General features: G+C 44.2%; 1 protein-coding gene across 1 annotated transcript in view; it reads left to right on the plus strand.

Annotated features, from left to right (window-relative positions):
* FOCAD (focadhesin) overlaps positions 1 to 16,530 on the plus strand; it is a 175,828-nt gene that overhangs the window by 115,690 nt on the left and 43,608 nt on the right. The window contains exons 24-28 of the mRNA XM_015408559.1: positions 1,123 to 1,164; positions 2,826 to 2,934; positions 4,342 to 4,458; positions 8,265 to 8,503; positions 10,576 to 10,665. Of these exons, the coding sequence (XP_015264045.1) occupies positions 1,123 to 1,164; positions 2,826 to 2,934; positions 4,342 to 4,458; positions 8,265 to 8,503; positions 10,576 to 10,665 (597 nt within the window). The remainder of the gene's footprint in view (positions 1 to 1,122; positions 1,165 to 2,825; positions 2,935 to 4,341; positions 4,459 to 8,264; positions 8,504 to 10,575; positions 10,666 to 16,530) is intronic.

The raw sequence follows: 16,530 nt of genomic DNA on the forward strand, positions 1-16,530 counted from the left end.
ATCTGGGTTGGGATATACCTGTAGATTTGAGGGGTATTGCCTGGGGAGGACAGGGTTTGGGGTGGGGAGGGACCTCAGCAGGGTATAATGCCATAGAGTCCACTGGCAGCCATTGTCTCCAAGAGAACTGATCTTGGTCATCTGGACATCAGTTGTAATAGCTGGAGATCTCAGGGTGCTGCTTGGAGGTTGGCTTATGTTAATTTGGGGCTATGCAGTGGCAGCTAAGGTAGAAAAGCACCTCCTCCTGTGCCATGTCTTCTGGGTTCCAAGGGTCTGGAAAGTGGTTCCATAGCCAGTTACACAGTTGCCAACTCTGGGTTGGGAAATACCTGTAGATTTGAGGGGTAGAGCCTTGGGAGGGCAGGGTTTGGGGTGGGGAGGGACCTCAGAAGGGTATAATGCCATAGAGTCCACTGCCCAAAGCAGCCATTGTCTCCAGGAGAACTGATCTTGGTCATCTGGACATCAATTGTAATAGCTGGGACATTTTCTGTAGGGGAAATGATGTGCTGTGGCTGGGGAGATCTCCAGGCCCCACAGGAAGATTAGGATATGTATTTTACCTCAGGACTCCCAACAGCAACAGCAGACTATTTAGAATGTTAGAGGCAAAGGCCAATCAGGCCACATATGCAAATGACCTCTGTGTTCTGACTGGCTATGAGGGGGGAGAGGAACAGCAAACCGTTTAGAATGTTGGAGGCAGGACTCAAGCAATGCAGCCAGTGGATAGGGAGACCCTCTGAATGACAAATCATTCAGCCAACTGATTTCGGAGCATGTTGGAATGTTCAGGGGAGTCCATGACCAAAACAGAATTATATATAAGGAGAGATACTGACGTACCTCCTTTTAGAGCAAATGGGGTATTAGGATTTCAATGAAATATATGCAATAGTACCAGATCTTTAGCATTATTAGTAGAGCATAATTCAGAAAACTGCACCTGGTATTTCTGGCCACTATGTGACAGAGTGTTGGACTGGATGGGCCATTGGCCTGATCCAACATTGGCTTCTCTTAGGTTCTTATGGATGCTTAAGGGCTTGTTTGTGCCAAGTGGGGCTTATGAATTATTTTCATTGAAACTTCATGCTGCTTATTTTTTTCTATTCTCAGGGTCAGAGATATGCTGACTGACGTAATCAAGGGTGCTTCAAAGTAAGTTGTTTTTTCTCTTAAGGGGGTAATGCTATTTCTTCAGGCTGTGCTCATCAGAGTGCAGTGGCAAACTCTGTTTTAAGGTGGTCCTGTTAACTTGATATAGAGGAAGGAAAGAACTTCCTTGCCCTGGTTTATTCCTGCCTTCTTTAAAGTAGCAATGTTCCTATGGAGCCTGATGGAGTGGGACCCATTTTTTTTCTAGGGTTGAGAGAAATCGAGGGAAGCAGAAGGAAGCATGTTTCTCTCTCTCTCTCCCTCTCTCCCTCTCCCCCCCCCTCTCTCTCACACACACACACCTCTTTGTCCTGTGAAATACTTTGTCCATCCCTAATGACAGCAGAGCAGGGAGAAAATGTCCACCCGGTCAGAGAGAGTCTCTTCCTGTCCTCATTCTGATTTGGGTTCACTGAGTTGTCATATAGCCAAATATGACTGGCTGTGTGATGGTGATGCCTATGCAATCCCTAATCGGCTGCAATCAGTTCAGGAGTAAACTACTGCTGCTGCTATTTAAATAGCATTGAGACTGGAATGTGTGACCCATAGTGAGCAGAAAAAATAAGTGGGGATAGTTTCATGAAATTTTCCAACCCTTGGCATCTTGCTGTGAATTTTTTAGTGGGTGAAAAGTCAGTGTAACCCTGTTTCTTCTGCCCTCCTTCCTAATATGAGGCCCAAATGTCACATGAAAGCAGAGGACTGAAGTCTTTACTTGTGACTTAAGTCTAAACCTTCTAAAGCAGTGGATGAGAATGTGATTTAAAATACCAAGTGATACACAGGTATGGAAACTGAACCGTCCTCCTGTTTGCTACCCTCCAGTCACGTTGTGATAAATGAAGTTAGTGTTCTAGGGAGATGAAAAGTATGGGTAGAGAGAAATTATGGGATTTTTACCCCTCCCCAACCTGTACTGTACCTTTCATGCCTTAGATCCCACCCTTTGCCTTGGCATTATTGGGACCAGTGTTCCCTCTAAGCTGAGTTCCACAGGTATGGAAACTGAACCATCCTCCTGCTTGCTACCCTCCAGTTACGTTGTGATAAATGAAGTTAGTGTTATAGGGAGATGAAAAGTATGGGGCAGGGGCTATAGAGAGGAATTATGGGAATTATTACCCCTCCCCAACCTGTACTGTACCTTTCATGCCTTAGATCCCACCCTTTACCTTGGCATTATTGGGACAGACCTATTTTTGGTGATATGGGCATGCTACTTTCACATGTAGCTTGCCACAGTTGGTCCTGGGAAATGGGGGAGAGAGAGGGACAGACAGACAGTGTGTTATATATTCTCACATTATTCATACTCTTACAACATGGTTTGAACGTCTGAAATAGATCCCCAAGGAAAGAACCAGAAACTCCTTTATTCCAGAATGCTTTAAGCAATATTGTTACTGGAGGAAATTTCTAAGGGAATTCTGCAGAAAACTCTCATAATATCTTTTTTGAAATAAAAAATGCTGTGTCCATGAGAACTTGGCGTGCAAACAAAACTCATGAAAACCCATCCTGTGCTAACCTTCTGAGCTATGTTGTGACTGAGTATCTTCTGAAGTGTGACCCATATAATAACTGATCAATAAGCATCTTCCATTTTTTGTTACCTACTGCTTCTCTTGTTTCATTCATAAATGGCTTAACATCTTCAACAGGGACAGCCCTGTGGTGAAGGGGAATTGTCTTCTGGCGTTAACAGGCCTTGCAGTGGCTGTAGCAAAACATGAGAAGGGACTTTCTTCGGACACAGAAGAAGGACTTGATGTGAGTTAAAGCTTTTGTTTGCAGATCTTCAGTTTTCCATGCTCAGCATGTTAGTGCAACTGAATGTGAAATGTTGTCTTCATCAGTTCAAAGTCTGGTTTGAAATGCTGTTGTCTGAAACCTCATTGGCAAGTGGGCAGTTGGTGTTACTGGGAACAAAACCTGTCATCTTAATTAGCAAAACCTATAGCTTTTATCTAGTCAAGGGTACAAACTAAGCATTGTTACATGACAGTGAGCCCAAGTTGATATCAGTGGGGCTTCTGAGTAAGGATGGTTAGAACTATGCTGTAAATCTCTTTAAACATACAGTTCTTATTCATGGTGCAGGTGGGGAGACCAGCAACCAGGCCTATGTATAACTATACCTGGTCTGCCTTCAGAAAATGGGCCACTAAGAAAAGTATAGACCCTTTGAAGCCATTGAGGCGAAATACATTAAAGAGGCAGGTAGTAACTTTTGCTGCAGGTCTAGGAAATAGGGTCTACATAACATCCTTCAACAGGCATGTTGGGAAGTTTTTAAAAGGAACTATGCAGTTAGCACTAGGGATCGGTACCGACTGAATTATGAACTAAAATTCGTGATGAACCAGGCCCTCTTTGTGTTCCATGAACCTCAGTTCGTGCCATCCTGCTGTCACGAGCCACACGAACCTCCCACGAACCTTCCAGGTGGGTTCATGTGGTTTGTGTCAGAAGTCTTTCATTTCACACCCAAAAAAGGGGGGGGGAGAGAGCAAGGGAGCTTGTAATTACCGACAAAGAAATGTGAAGGTACAGATATGGAGCTGGGCTATATAATGACTGGAAGGGCAGCCTCGCTCTGGCCCAGGAGAGTCATACAAAAATTTACATAGCCCTGCCTGGAGCAAGAGGAGGCATGAGCTAAACGGCTTGGAGAAGAAACCTTTAGGTAAGTCCAATGTTTGGTTCTTTTGTTCAAACTGCAATCAATTTTTACCGCATATCTGCTCAGAGTACACAGTAGTAATATTCAGTAATACAGAACATTGCTATAAAGTTAGGCAATTCATACAGCAAACAGATTGTCAGCAGTAGCCCATTTAGCACTGAATTCCTGTCATTGACTGAAATATGTCCTGAAACAAAATACAGAATTTGGCAAATATTTAGGTAAGTTTTAATAACTGGGGCAGATCCAACCATCCTCCAAGTAGCCTCCCTCCAGCCTAAGGAAACTTCTTCCAACTTGAGCGGCTCTTCTCCAGTGGAAGAGCCACTTAATTTGGAGGAAGGCTCCTTAGATTGCAGAAGGGCTTCAATCTTGGTCCAAAAGGGAAGGTGGGAAGTAAGTAAATAAACAAACTTTGCTCAGTAGAGTGGTAGGATAGTGGTAGGATCTGCCCTACTACCTGCTTATGGTACATTTGCTGCTGCTTTCAGATTGAGCCAGACTTTCTTCTGACCAAGCACTGGATCTCCATGGTCATAGATACTCTCCTTAGTATTGTAGACAGTCATTATCGTCCTGAAGGTCGGATTTTTCCATGGTTTTATCAGGTCAGTATATAAATGTATATGTAGATTTACAAGAAAAGTTGTAATGATATTTATTGTATGTTGTTATAGCTGGATAACAGAGTGGGATTTATTTAATTTTCATATGAGAAGACGGAGTTGGATTCTACAAAATTTCCACTTGTGAAGGTAGAATTACAAATGGCATGTACTCTTCTCAAAGTACATTCTGGAAGTAGTAACTATGGAATCCACCTTAATTCCAAAAAGATATAGCTTGCTATGTCTTCTTGGTTATTCTCAGATTCACAGAGAGATAATAAATAGTGCCTTTGTAGTTGTCTGTGCTTTCTGTAAGGTATATAGTTTGCAAATGACAAGCTGAGGAAATTAGAAACTGAGAGTCATGGGTCAACTGCAGAAGAAAGGAATTTGCTTATTCATTGCCACTACAGAGCACACAAACACCTGCAGCCCAGGAGTACCTTGTGGTAGAAACAGACACAGTCTTCAATGTGGCATCCATGGTTAACATGGTGCCTTCTGCTGTTACTTCCTAGTGCCTGTTTCCTGATCCCTTCCATTATTTCTGTAGAAGTTGGGATTGCGTGTGAATGGAGAGCCAGGCTCCATCTATCTGCCTTGAGATGCAGGTTGTAGCCACAGTGTTAAAGAGTAATGGGAACCTGAGCTTGAAACTTGTCTCTGTTTGTCTTTGGTATGAGCATCAGTTTGCTTGAAACTCCTTTGCCAGAGCTGAAGTTCCCCCACCTGCAGAAAGGATGTGTAGGAAGAGAAACAAAAGTTAAATTTTTAAGGAACTGAAAGAGATGTCTCACCCTGCTAGCTGCTGCTACGTATGGAATTCTTTCTCATGGTCATTCTCATTGATCACAAATCTTCAGTTGTCTAAAGTCTTGCAGACTGTCGAAGCTTACTAATTTATCTAACTGAAAGTAACCACAGTGGGTGGCCTTAAGTACAATTATGCTGTTTCCTGAAAAGTTGCTTGGCCCCTCTAAAACCTAAAATCTTCCATTTTGCCTGCTGAATGTTTCATTTAATTGAAGCTTTTTAAAAAAATGCTTGGGGTGGGGAGGGTTAGGGCTGCCTGTGCCAGCTATTTCATGATGGTACCCATTTTTCTTTCTCAAAGTTCCAGAAGTCTGGATGACCTTGGGCAAGCCACAGTTCTGTCAGAGCTGTTCTCTCAAGGATAGTTCTGGAAAGAGCTCTCTCAGCCCCACCTACCTCACAGGGTGTCTGTTGTGGGGAGGGGAAGGGAAAGGAGTTTGTACACTGCTCTGAGACTCCCAGTGGAGGACGGGGTATAAATCCAATCTCTTCTTCTCTTCTTCTTCTGTAGGGAGACAGGGAAAGATCAGATCATAGGTGAAAGACCAAGTAGGGTGCAGGGTGGGCAAGGGCTGATAGTGAGCCTTGAGTAGGGTGAGTAGTCATAGGTAAGATGGCGTCTGGGAGTGACACATGAAAGACTGACTAAGCAGCAGTAGCGTCTCAGAACCTGGAAGTTAGTGCCCTGTAAGGCTAAAAACTACATTTATAAGCCATTTGGGGATGCCAGTGAAAATGGTATCCCTGTGTCATATTTCTCTTCTGCCCCGTGACATTTATAATCACTCATCTCATATTGTGAAATCATGTTGTGAATTGCAGTGAGCATCAGCTGATGTGTGGGGCATAGCAGGGAAACTTGCAACATGAAGATGTTGTTATATGGGATAAATTAACCTGAATGTGTGAGACAGACAAAGAGTTGAGTACAGGGATGCCATTTGGGCAGCATCCCTGTTTTATACCTTATGTTTAGCTCTAGTGTGAGAGAGCCGGAAGCTCTTAGATCAATCTTCAGTCAGTTTGATGGACTGCGAGGCCTCATATTAGGTTCAGGGCTAGGTCAGGGAATCCCGTTTTGATATTTTCCTAAGGCTGGAAATAATTGGCCTTTGATAGGCTTCACCCAGGAAGAATGACACCCAAGGGAAACCTGGGCCAGCATGAAGCCCTTAGCCTTAACTGGAGCGGGGGAAAGACTCTAGTGTATTTTTGTGATAAATATAACAACGCTGTTTCTTTCCTGAGGTTCCTAATTTCTGGTTGGATGGGATGTGAGAATGATTTTCACATGGTCTCGGGTGGAGTGGTGCAAAAAGTTTTTTGTTCACTGAACAGTTCTACTTTTTTTTTTTGCTCCTGATCCTGAAGTTCAGTGTGTTACTTCTTCATTGCTGCAGATCTGCCTGCATGGATTCTAAGGCAGGTCGCTCTGTGTGCGGATTCACAGCAAAGTGAAAATTCCCCCCCCCTCCCACTTTCACCTGTCTCGGCTTGTGAAAACTGAACCTGGGACAGGCCTCTGATTCCCTCACGGTGAGAGCGGAAGAGAGAGTGCTAAATGTACAATCCCCGTGGTGCTTCCCCAGTTAAACAAGAGGGGCAGTGTGCTGTAGTGCTGTGGCTTCACACTGAGCTCTCGTGTTTCCATTCTAACCTAATCACACTCGTTTTAAGCGCCAAGGGAGAATGAGAGAGCTGCATTGTTCTCTTCCCCCACGGTTTCACAAAGAGATAGAGGATTTGACGTTGCCTGGAGGCAATTGTTACTTGCCACAGGTGACCCAGCTAATTGCAAGAGTGTGCTGAAATGCTCTTGGTGTCCTTGCAGGCCAGAGAATAAAAGGAGGTCGCTGGCCAGCGGTAGGTATTCGAAATGCTGCGGCAACAAAAAGTCCCCTGTAATGCTGCTTCCTGCTAGGTAGGTCCCTAAACAACGGCAGCATTATCTTGCCATCTCTCCTGAAGATGAATGTTCTCAGGCACAGCCAAAGGAGTCCATCTGGTTATTAATTGTGTAAGATCTCTGTGCTCCAAAACAGCTCCCCAAAGGGTGACTCACGAATGTCTTGAGACACCTAGTGGGACTACTGCAATCTGAATTGGAGTGTCATTATCAATACACTGTAAATTGTAAGTTTCCCACATTTTTTCTACAGGCGGAGGCCCCAGGAAAGAAAAAATAATAATTTTCCTTAACGTTTCCTATTGTTTCAGTTGTGTTTTTATGTTTGCTCGCAAGCGTGCATTGCTATGCAAGGCATGTCCTTCTTTTTCTTGTAATCACATAGTGGCTTTTTTTTGCTTTTGTCTGTGTTGGGGGAGGGTATCACTTTGTGCCGTTACAGGTTTTTGTAGTCCATTGCTATAGGCTGTACATTTTAAAAGGATCTCTGTTTCTATGCATTTAGCTGTTGTGGGTGGTCTCTAGAGAACACATATGGGAAGGGGACGGGATGGTACAAAAAATCTTTTAAGTAAATGTTCTCAAATGAATCATGGGTCATAAAAATTAAGGTGTGCTAATCTCATTGCACTCAGCATTTGCCATTTCTTCAGGAGTTTCAAATACTCCTCTGCTTGACTCATCCTTCTGAACAGTGCTATATTGCCCTTCCCTTATCCCCCCTCCCCAATGGCTTCTCGGTAAATTCCAGTAAAGCTATAATTATGGAATTAATTAACATTCACAGTGACATTTTTATTTACATATACAGAAACAGGGTCATTCAGTTCCAGCTGCCTTTTTTTGCAAGTGAGATTTTTTTTAAAAAAACAACCTTGTATTTTCCCTGTTGAAAGCTTATTAATTGCTTATTTCGGGATCTGAAAACAAATCACTAGCAAGCAGAGCTACAGGCAGTGGTGCTGTCTGAATAAAATGTATAGTCATTTCATTTTTAGATTTCCTACAATTCTGTGCAGTGGGATGAATGTTCTTCAAGTGGGGAAAAGGATGAGAAGCAGTTTTTAAAAATTATTTTGTCTCTTAGAAATCTTACTCTGGTGAAAATACCGCCAGTGCCATTGCGCGTTCCTGTGCAGCCATGGCTTTGTCCCTCTTGGTGCCGGTTTTTATTGTATCCTACAAGGAGAAGGTGGAGGAAGTCCTGAATACGCTGGTTGCCATGCTTCCTGGGAAACCAAATGCTGATGAGTCTCAGGCCGTTCAAATTCACATGGGCCTTGCCTTGGGGATGTTTGTCTCACGGCTATGTGAAGAGAAAGTCAGGTATGGATTACCTTGTGCAGCAGGTGTGTAAATAACTTTTTTCTGCCTTCCCATGTGGGGCATTTAAATGATGCAGAGCAACATGTTTAGATTTCCCAACAGTTCCCAAGGCTTTTTGAAAGATTATTTCATGATCTGTCATGTATTATGGCTCTTGAGCTCCCATCTCCTACATCTCTCTGCATTATTTCACTGGAACATATTGAATATTTGCTCCAGTATTTTGATCATGGTCCTCTCCAGAATGATGCAGTATTTGGGGAGCCATCTTTCATGTTAAGGAGCTGCGGTGGCTCAAGTGTGGTTAAGACGCTGAACTGCAGGCTGTGGAAGGTCAGTAGTTCAGCAGTTCGACACCCAAGTTACCGCATGACGGAGTGAGCTCCCGTCTCTAGTTCCAGCTCCTGCCAACCTAGCAGTTCGAAAGCAAGAGATTGCAAGTAGATAAATAGGTACCACCTCGGTGGGAAGGTAACAGCGTTCCGTGTGCCTTGGTGTTTAGTCATGCCGGCCACATGACCACGTAAACGTCTTCGGACAGTGCTGGCTCTTCGGCTTTGAAACGGAGATGCGCACCGCAACCCTAGAGTCGGACTCGACTGGCTTTCGAGCAAGGGAACCTTTACCTTTTACCTTTCATGTTACACTGGGAACTACCTGCTGCTTTCTGTTAGAAAGAAACCCAAGTTATTATTTTTTAAAAAACAAACTCCAGGCTGTGTGGGTGGTCGTCTTGGTGTGGCTCTGTCCCAGGCCACTGCTCCTCTTGCTTGTTCTCAGAATGGGCATTGCTGGTGTGGGGAGCAACCTTGGTATGAGTTCCATCCAAATGACACGGGGCTTCTGGCACTGTCTTCGTGGCCTGTGAAGGAGCTGTGCTGCAGCAGCTTGGCTGTAATGGGAGAAGCCACTATGTATATTAACCCATAGAATGAGAGATGTCTGTACCACAACGGAATGCAAGGGATGTGTTCATGTGGGAGGCATTTTTTTTATAGTTTTCTGCATGCAAGGAGTTTAGTCTAAACATGGGGCAGCATTCAAAATTAACACATTTCCTGCAGGCAGGCAGGCAGGCAGGCAGGAAGGAAGGAAGGAAAGAAGGAAAGAAGGAAAGAAGGAAAGAAGGAAAGAAAGAAAGAAAACTGTTCAACAAGTCTTCTTCTTTACATAGAGAGTGATTAAAATGTGGAATTTGCTGCCAGAGGGTGTAGTGATGACCACAGAAATAAACAGCTTTAGATAGATTTATGGAGGATAGGTCTATCAGTGTCTACTAGCCATGGTGACTGAGGGGAACCTCCACATTTAGGGGCACTAAACCTCTGAATCCCAAAGCCAGGAGACAACATCAGGAAAAGGTCTCAGCCTCTGTGCCCTGTTGTTGGCCCACCAGAGGAACTTGTTGGCTACTGTGTGAGACAGGATCCTGGACTAGATGGACCACTGGTCTGATCCAGGAGGTCTCTTCTTATGTTGTTACGTTAACTCTGTCACCTCTCTCTACTACTTGTAACTGCATTACTGACAGAAGAAGGGCTTCCTCAGTGTGCACGAAGTGCTGACCCCCTCCACCATCATTTGTCTCAGATATCTCTTACTGGGAAGTGTGGCTTAAGCAGATGCCCTGCGTCTCTGTGCTGATCGTAGCATAGACAACAGGGTCATGTTTTTAGGGAGTAGATGATTTCTGTCTCTCTGCTTTGATCAGGTTGGAGATGCTTGTCCACTTTTTATCAATGTTTGAAGATTCCAAATAATTTAGGGTACTTGGCGGTTAGAGAAGTTAACTACAGCTGCATATTGATTGTAGTTGTCACTGGTGATGACTGGCTGTCCATGTAAGTCCTGTGATTGCATAACCTGTGAATTGTGTTAAGGTAGATAAAAGCTATATCAGTTCACTGAACAATGCCTTCTAGGTAAACACAAGCACTTTAACAAGTGCAACTTACAGAGCATTATTCAAAAAATCTGAATACCAAGCATGTACACTACCACTGAGTCACAGCTTCTCCCCAAGACGAGAAATTTAAGAGCAGAAAATCCTTTCCTTGGTTAATTTCTTGCAGTGAGGTATCCGGCACGCAAATGAATCTACTTTTGATGAAGTCCCTGGATACGTTAGAGGAGTGCTGCTTTGACACAAGTCTAGAATACAAGTAAGTATGTTAAATCATTGCCTGCATTTTGACTTGGACACACCAGCATCGTCATGGAAGGATGACCTAGCTCAGCTCAGCCATAAAGTTTCCCAAAGTGACCTCAAATCAGCCGTATAAATTCCAGACTAATTTACCCAAAAGGATGCTACAGCGATCAAATGGGGTTACTTTATGTAGCTCATACTGACCTCCTTTATAAGGAGGAAAGGATACAAATAAGTGAAAACAAACCTTATTCTTTAATTAATGCTGGATTTTCCCCCTTTAAAAAAAATGTACACTTTCTGATTTATCTTTTTACTTAAAGCACCTTTTATTTATCTATTTATATTTACTTGGACACTTACACCCTGCCTTTTCTCCCCAATGTGATCCAAAAGCTGCTTACGTCATCCTCCTCTCTTCCATTTTGTCCTCACAACAACCCTGTGAGGTAGGTTGAGCTGAGGGAAAGTGACTGGCTCAAGGTCACCCAGCAGGCTTCCGTGGCCTAAGCTGGTGCTCCAAGCATTACACCGTGCTACTTAAAAGCCACTATGAGAGAAGGAAATCTCTCAGAACAGCACATCATTTTGCCCATCTCACATTCCTTTCCTGTACCCGTTGAAGGTCTTGCTTTCTTCAGATCCACCTTGCAGTTATTTGTTACATTTTTATCCCCTCCCTCTAAGGAGCTCAGTGTGACATGCGTGCTCCTCCAGTCCCTTCCCCGTTTTACCTTCAGAATAGCCGTGTACAGTAGATTCCAGAGATGTTGCTGTCATTAGCCAGTTGCAACAAAAAGAGAGAGAGAGAGAGGTTAGGCAGAGAGAGTGGCTGGCCAGTGTTCCCTCTAAGCTGAGTTAGTGTGAGCTAGCTCATAGTTTTTTAGCCTCCGGCTCACACATTTTTGTCTTCGCTCAGGAAGGAGGGCTCCAGAGCAAACTGATTTATGCAGTAGCCAAGTCACTCGCTCACAACTTTAATGCCAGTAGCTCACAAAGTAATATTTTTGCTCACAAGACTCCACAGCTTAGAGGGAACATTCATTTACCAGAGATGCACAATGTACACTACAACATGTGAGCAGGATTTGGGAGCTTCATCTGCATGTATACCATGGGAGCGTAGTGTGGATAACTGTGACCCTCACAAATGGTCTTCGTGATGTATTTTCACAGAAGCAGAGAGGTGTTGGATTTGTAATATTTACCCTGCTGTAAAATGGTAGTGTGTGAAATGGCCGTAAGAGACACGTAAGCAGAGCTTCCCACTCTCGGGCACTGCTCCTTGTGCATAAAAAAAAATCAGGGTTTCCCACCACCAGGAAGATGTATGAAATTACTTTGCGAATGGGGCTTTCGTTGTGGTTTGTGGCAATGTGGTTGTTCTTTAGAAATCACCAGTTCCATGTAGAACTGTGGCTAGAGATGTATCCACCCGGGGCTGCTTCCCTGATTACATTTTCCTCTGCTAAGGTAATCTCTGTAAAGGAAAACAAATGTATTCTGCATCATTTATCTAACAAGTTTTTTTTTTGCCATGAGCGCATCAATCAAGAAACCTCTTCAAGCAATCGCTTCTTGGCCTTATGGCTAAGATCAAGTGAAGAAACCTCTTCAAGCAAGGAACACCTCAGTTTAAGAAAAAAATAACATACCACAGAGCTGTTGGACTCATTTGTAGCCTTTTAATTAATTATTTATTTTTATTTACTTCATTTATACCCCATCTTTCCCCCCCAGTGGGGACTCAAAGCAGCGTACATCATTCTCCTCTCTTCTGTTTTATCCCCCCAAGAACCCCGGGAGGTAGTTTGGGCTGAATGTGTGACTGGCCCGGGGTCATTCGGCAAGCTTCCAGGGCAGAGTGGGAATTCAAACTTGGGTCTCCCAGATCCTAGTGCACTGATGTAACCACCACACCACACTACACTGGCATTCTGATTATAGACATATTAAATCACATTTTCTTCTTGGATGGGAAGATCTTGAACATATTTCTCATTGTGCTCCGTCTCAGAAACGGATTGCACCTGTGGGAAAGTGAGGCATTATCCTGACCTTACAACTTAGATCTTAACAGAAAGCCACGCATAAACAGCTGTTGTGTGGAGGAAGATGCTAGGTGTAGGACATCTTGTTCTTTCAAGAGAGACCAGCAGGCCAGAAAGGGATGGGGGGATCAGCTTATCTTTCTGGGGCCACTGTCACTTCACATGTGCATTCATGAGCAGCCTTTCTGAAAGCTGTCCTTGGTGGTGGTGTGACGTTCAGCCAATTCTAGCTGCTCTGGAGCCTGTGGCTCAAATGTGCGTGTATTCACAATACCAGCCGAGCTGCAGGAGCAGCTGCCTCTCACGGCTCCTTTATCTGGAAGAACTATTCTGTTAAATTAACAGCTGGAGGTGGGATATATGAAGCAGAGATGAAGGAGAAATTGTTTGGAGCTGCTGAGCAGCAGGCTTGGACTCCAGGTGTTGAAGGAAGGAACGGGAAGGTTGGGAAGTTGTTGAAGATAATACTGGGCCCTCGGCTGCCAAAGCCCATTTAGAGCAAAGTGAGTCTTGACTGTTCTGAAGCTATACTAGTGGCCTTTCGGGCAGCTAGCATGTGACAGCAAATGATGCTTTGGGTGACACCATTCTGTTTTAGAACGGTTTTTAACATCCGGAAGTCAGAACTAGGGCAGGGCACATGTGGGGCAGCCCACCATGTGGAAGCCCCATTGCTGCACTGGAGCTGTAGCATCAGCAAAGAAACCCAGTCACTGTTGTTACGCATGTTACCATGTACAAGTCACTGTTACCTACCCCGATCCTGCATACTAGGATGGTGCATGTACGTAAGTGCTGTCAAGTTGCAATTGACTTATGGTAACTGCAGCAAGGGGCTTTCAAAGCAAGTGAGAAACAGAGGGTGGTTTGCCTCTGCAGAACGGCTCCAGTCCTCCTTGGTGGTCTGCCATCCAACTTCTGACCAGGGCCACCTCTGCTTAGCTTCTGAGGTCTGGCGAGACCAGGCCATACCATGCCCCCCTTCCCTCCCACTAAGATGGTGTGTAAAGCCTAATAAATCAATACTGTCCCATGCTCTTACTTCCAAACTTTCTCCTTCCTCTTTGGACTAGCAACCACTGTACCAGGACAACTGCTAATCCGCCTGCCTGCTCTCTTGGCCTGCAGTTGCTTCCAAATGCTCTGAACAAGCTGACTCTTGGAAGCAGAACGTAATATCCAGACACGGAGATATATGGAAGCATGTGCAGATTCTTTGTTTCCTTGGCATGGAACTTAGACTTTTCTTTGGCAGCCAGTAGATGCAGCCCTCACTATAATCTGAGAAGAGCTTAGTTTAGAATCAGATTGGCATTGCTCTGCCCTTCCCTGGCATAGTACGAGGCACATATGGTGAAAAGGGAAGCTGTATCAGCCACATCGCTTTGCAGTACCCACTGCTTCATGTTTGAGTGCCCATGTAGTCTAAGATAAAAGCTTTGCTGTCCTAGCCAAATTAGTCTCCCCTGCCAGCCAAGAGCAGATGGAAGCACAGAGACAATAGTGGAAAGGAGATGAATGATTAGGAATCTTTTCTCTCTCAAGTATGCGTGCGTTGAGGGTGGGGGCTAGTGAAATAAATAAAAGCCCCCCTTAGACTGTATACGGGATGACCTTCTAGAGAGAAAAGCTGTTTTATTTGTAAGTATTTGGTGGATTTCCACATCCCAATTCGTCACTTTCTTAATATGTTGAAAGGGTAGCACAAAATCAGTGGTGATGCGTAGGTTTTGTGGCTGCCTCTGTAGCTTGTGTTTCCCTTTCATTTGATCTGTTCCCCAGCAGACACAATGTCTGTCCTTAAACCTACCTTGAAAAGAGGCAGCTTCAGTGTTTGGGAGCAAAGGGGTTGAGGTGATTCACTTGTCCAAGATGAAGACCAGAGGGTGGTGGTGTAATGCAGCAAAATCCCTCCATTGCTTTGGCGGATAGCAGCTGTTTTCCAAAGGAAAACCATCAAATACTTATTCCTTGGTTTATAAGCCCTCATTGGCTTTTTACTTCAACCCTGGCCAAACATGGGGATTTTTTTTAGAGTTTTTGGCATCCATATTTTATTACAGTGAATATTCAAACTGTCCTAAAAATCTCATATGAGCAGCTTTGCTGGATCATATTAAAGTTCTACCTTGTCTACTATTTGCTTCACTGATCTCCACATGAAGGCAAGGGTTCTATTTGGCTGTCTGGCTTACTATTATTATGGCTGTTACCTTCCATGAATTTGTCTAATGTCATTTTAAAGCCATCTAGTTCTAAACCAGTGGTGCCATTCCAACCTAACCCAGCAGCAAATTCCGTAAATGTAAATGATTCATGGATTGAAGAAGTACTATTATTGTGTGTTCCAAATCTACTGCTGATCAATTTTTTTTTGGTTGGCCTCAAGTGTCTAGTATGGGTGGTGGTCGAGTTCGTATTTCTCTCCTCACGGTGCATAAACCACTATAGCTTCCAACTTTGTTTATGCACGCTTTCCCATTTAAAAAACCAAACACTTTCCTTTTAGGGAAGCCTGCACTTACCAGGGGGCCAATCCCAACTCTCCTGGGCAACTTGGATGTCTCCTGAACAAGTTGGAGGGTGCTACCAAGGACTGGCCATCCCTGCTCCCTCAGTGGGCTTTGCCCACCTCCCTTGGCTCTCTCTCCGAGGGGGCTGCTCCTGCCCTCTTCTCTTTTGAACCTGCCCAGATTCCCCAGAAAATATCTGTTCCCACCTCCCTAGGACATAATGTATCGTGCCAGGCTGCTGGGACTGTGGGCAGCACCTGGTTGGCCTCAGCCAAGGTGAGCCAAGGCTGCGGATACAGTGGCAGCTTTGGTGGCAGCACACCAGCCCCTCCTCAGGCATCCAGGGTCCTTGCGAGCTCAGTGGTTGTCCAGGTAAATCCAGTCGTGGTTACGCCAGACATTTGCTTGTCCTTCTCTGTTCCATTTCTGGCTCGACAGTATATTTCTTGAGATGGGTTGGCAAAAACTCTTCACAGGAGTCTGATTGCAGTATAATAGCATTATGACATTTGCCATTTCATTTTCCCTTTCCTAATAATCCCTAGAATGAAATTTGTCTTTTTAATCACTGGCACCAACTTGGTGGCCGCAGTGGCTCAAGGGTTAAGACACTGAGCTGCGGACTGGAAGGTCGGTAGCTCAGCAGTTTGAGACCCTAGTGCTGCATGACGGAGTGAGCTCCCGTCTCTGGCCCCAGCTCCTGCCAACCTAGGAGTTTGAAAGCAAGAAATTGCAAGTAGATAAATAGGTACTACTTCGGTGGGAAGGTAATAGTGTTCTTTTTTTTTTTTAAACCCCCGAGAGGGTATTTTTATTATTTTTCATAAGACTATTAACTACAACGAAAAATAAAGGAAGGGGGACTACATCTAAGGATAAAGGAAAGATACCCACACTAACTAAAAACCCAAGAGTAGGAGATCCTTTCCATGTTAATCTAAATGTTAGTAAGACAAGTGTTAGTGATACAATATACTTGTGAAGTTCTTGTTTAACACATCATCTATATTACTAAGTTATTTTTTGTGAGAGTACTACTTGAGCATCTTCTTTACTTCAGAGAGCAATTTACAGAGTCCTTCTGCCCTTACTTCGGTTTTCTATCCCTAAAGTCATACACAGTTTTTGTTGCTTCCGCTCCCGCTTCCCCCACAGAGTCCTCGTCCGCTCCCGAAGTAGCAGAGTCACTTGACTTGGATTCTTCATCTTTAAGTTCTTCTTCCGGCCCAAGCTGATGTCTCAAAAATTCCTTAGCTTTAAAGATGGAGTCAATCTTCTCTCTTTTATCGTTGACTTTAAAAATGACACCTTCAG

This window comes from Gekko japonicus, unplaced genomic scaffold (assembly GCF_001447785.1).
Source record: "Gekko japonicus isolate JY-2015 unplaced genomic scaffold, Gekko_japonicus_V1.1 scaffold1344, whole genome shotgun sequence".
NCBI lineage: Eukaryota > Metazoa > Chordata > Lepidosauria > Squamata > Gekkonidae > Gekko > Gekko japonicus.